This window comes from Dendroctonus ponderosae, unplaced genomic scaffold (assembly GCF_020466585.1).
Source record: "Dendroctonus ponderosae isolate FM_Combo_2020 unplaced genomic scaffold, Dpon_F_20191213v2 Dpon_F_20191213_7, whole genome shotgun sequence".
Classification (NCBI taxonomy): Eukaryota; Metazoa; Arthropoda; class Insecta; order Coleoptera; family Curculionidae; genus Dendroctonus; species Dendroctonus ponderosae.
Genome location: NW_026018916.1, coordinates 1,157,925 through 1,161,201, shown reverse-complemented (window position 1 = coordinate 1,161,201; position 3,277 = coordinate 1,157,925). Strand labels below are relative to the sequence as shown.

Genomic DNA, 3,277 nt, shown 5'->3' with positions numbered 1-3,277 from the left:
TCATTTTCAGCTCACGGACGCAAGCAATGCATCGAGATCATTAAAAAGCACTTTCGGCACATTTTAAGCATTTTGTGAGCGATATCGATCTTTAGCCGACGATTTCTTCTTCATTTTTGATCCAAACACTTTATAAATGCATATTTCTGAGCTTCTTACGTCGAAAGGAACCGTTTGAGCTTAAAAAATACGCATGTGAAATTTTAATTTTTCGCCGAAATTTTTCCAAGGGTGGTGTTCGATTTTTTAACCGATTAAAAAACATGCTAGAAGATTCAGATGTAATGCACTCTTACCTTGGTCACCCTGTAGAATGCTCTTGTTTTCCAATATACCGGGTCTCAATTTGAAAACTTCCCACCCTTAATATCCTGCCAACGATTTAAGTCGAAAAAATCGTCAACATTTCCTTTACAATCGCTAATTTTCTAGTTTAAAGTCACATTTTCGGGTCCTTCAATCCTTCGAGAGACAATTTCAACAAATAAGACACTTTTTCCAAAACGAGCGTGTAAAAACCGGCTCATTTACAACTTCAATTGCAATAATTACTGCTTTACTGACAGCTGATTTCAAAGTTGATGTGTTTGTATTTACTCGTTGCCATGGTACATGTCTTGTATTGAAAGGGTCGACAAGCGATTGGTCGATCAGGTTTATGCGCATCCGGAAATAGACCCAGGGACGGTTTCTAGGCAACGAAGGTTGTTGATTTCTTCGAAAGTGGAGCAGTACTGACTTTGTGCGGAAAATATTCCTTGTGCAGAGACAAGACAAACGAGAAACTTATAATTCGTTTTATTCAATTAAATTTAATTCTTTATTGTGTAACAGGAACAACAACTGGCTCTGCAGGATTTGGAAAGCGGATTTTTTTGCGTTTGAAGCGTTTGGAAATCATCCTCAAAAAATTCCTGAACTGAAATAACTTAGTTGGGAACATATTTGTGCTTTTTGACTAGTTGGTAAAGAACCGATTTCCGCATGTGTAAATTGGCCCCAATCTGCTTGAAAAGGCGTAGATCAATTTGCGTGCAAAGAACGCAAATCGTCAAGTTGTTCAGCTCCATCTCGAGCAAAACGCCCAGATTTCGGCAAAAACATCGCATTTAAAAAACGCAAAGAGCCTCGCTGCAAAACATTTCAGTTTCCTTTCTCATTAATTGTAATGCTATCGCTTTGGCAGGTCCAATTTGTGTAAAATTTCAGGGATGAACGCTGGCTTTGAGGATTGCACTCTACTCGACGAACTCCTCAATCACACTAAGGGCAATCTAGCTGAAACCGCGCGGCTATTTTCGGAAATGAGGCTTCCAGACGCACATGCAATTTGCGATCTTGCCATGTACAACTACAAGGAAATGAGAGATTTGGTCACCAAACGTTCATTCAAGTTGAGGAAACACTTGGATAAATACTTGTCCAAACTGATGCCGCACATTTGGATTCCCCTGTACATATCGGTCAGTTTCACTCATATGAAGTACCGAGAGTGCCTGAAGAATAAACAGTGGCAGGACAAAGTATGCTGATCGCAATATTCGGTGTACATACAGGCTTTAAACAGTGTATTTGTTTTCAGGTGCTCTTCGTGTTATTGCTTTCAACGGCCGGCCTAATGATGTTGATGTGTTTAGCGTTTGCAATTACATTTAATCACTAAATGCATCGTGTTTCGCTTATATGTTAAAAGCTCATTGTAATACATATTTTGCTTTCTAAACTAGTACAAAATGAGACAAAGTTTTCTAAAAAATCCAACGCACTGGGCAGTCGTTTAGGCGCGCTTATTTCCATTTCAATTACAAGAGTATATTTACCCGCTCTTGCTAAAAATTCAATTGCGACCAAACCGGTGAAGATGGAAAATCGCGGTTTGCAGCCGAAAATAGAGCAAGCTTCGCCCTATGATTCTGCAAAAATTGGTTTCCTTGGAGCTTTCGGATGAATTTCCAGAATTATTCAAAACGAGACCTGCAAAGTTCTAGAATAAATTTACGCGCCTTGGTTCAAAAATTGTTTCCTACAAAACCAGCCTTGAGCGAAATATATTGCTGAGAGCGTTAGAACGAGCAAACCTCTGACTGTGACTTCACAAAGTTTCCGGTTCTTCCAGCATTGGGCTGAATTTTGAGAATTTTTTAACTGGCTACTTGCACCGGCCGTTATTCAACAATTTATTACAACCAAACCAGTCCCGGCCAGAACTCGTTTTTTACGAAACTAAATCAATTAAGCCTTACTTTATAAGCCGGCAGAGTTTTACTTCTTTGAACGTTTGAGCTGAATTTTTAGAATTTTTCTAACAGCGACTAGCAATAAATCGAAAAAATATAGCTGACGTCCCAGCTTCAAAAAATCGTTGCGACTGAACCCGCCCAGATTAAAACGCGTTTTTTGCTGAAATATATCAAACTAGCTGCCCTGTATAATTGCGAAGAGTTTTGCTTCCCTGCAGGTGTGAGCTGAATTTTCAGAATTTCTCAAAGAGCGACCTCCTTCGCATTTTGACAAAAAAATTTCACCGCTATGTAAAAAAATCATCACCAGCAAACCAGTGGAGATCAAAACGCGATTTTTGCGCAACTACAGAGAAGAAACCTCAGTCTAGGAATATGCAGAATTTTGCTTTCTTGGAGGTTTGGGCTAATTTTTGAGAATTTCTCAAAGGGCGACTGGCAACGAATTTCGAGAATCAATTTACCTGCCGGTGTCCAAAAATCCATTGCGGCTAAACTGCTCTCGATTGAAACGCGCTTTTTGCACTAGTAAATAGAGAAATTCTCGCTCTATAATTTCTCTCAGTTCCGCTTTCTTGACAGTTTGTGCTGCATTTATAAATATAGTCAAAATGAAGATTTTTGCGGCAAAATAACCTGCCGTGATTCAAAAATTCATTATACACAAACTAGTGAAGGCTGAAGAACGGTTTTTACAGCAGCAAATAGACAATGCTTCAGGTCTATGTGTTTTGGAACCTTCGCGTGCTTGGAGCTTTGAGGTGATTTTTAAAAATTATTCAAAATGAGGCTTGCGATGACTTTTTCCAATCAATTTACCCGCCATGGTTCAAAAATTTACTACGATCCAGCAGGTTTAGACTAAAACGCGTTTTTCGGACGGCAAATTGCGAAAACCTTAGTCTATGATTCGGGACAGTTTGGTTTTCTTGGAGCTTGAAGCTGAATTTTGAGAATTTTTCAAAACGCCACTTGCATTGAATTGCGCGAACAAAATTACCCGCTGTTCTTCACAAATTCGTTACGATCAAACTGTT

General features: G+C 39.2%; 2 protein-coding genes across 3 annotated transcripts in view; one reads left to right on the top strand and one right to left on the bottom strand.

Moving 5' to 3' along the window:
* Positions 1–1,666, top strand: part of LOC109543970 (kynurenine 3-monooxygenase) — a 7,061-nt gene extending 5,395 nt beyond the window's left edge. The window contains exons 8-9 of the mRNA XM_019913929.2: positions 1,210–1,523; positions 1,583–1,666. Of these exons, the coding sequence (XP_019769488.2) occupies positions 1,210–1,523; positions 1,583–1,663 (395 nt within the window). The 3' untranslated portion in view covers positions 1,664–1,666. The remainder of the gene's footprint in view (positions 1–1,209; positions 1,524–1,582) is intronic.
* LOC109543971 (RYamide receptor) overlaps positions 1–3,277 on the bottom strand; it is a 71,502-nt gene that overhangs the window by 59,374 nt on the left and 8,851 nt on the right. The window contains exon 1 of one of the 2 annotated variants that reach the window (XM_048668690.1): positions 297–650. The exons of the other annotated variant lie outside the window; for it this stretch is intronic. The gene's annotated coding sequence lies outside the window, so the exon portion shown is untranslated. Of the gene's footprint in view, positions 1–296; positions 651–3,277 lie in introns of those variants that run through there. 2 annotated transcript variants of the gene reach the window in all.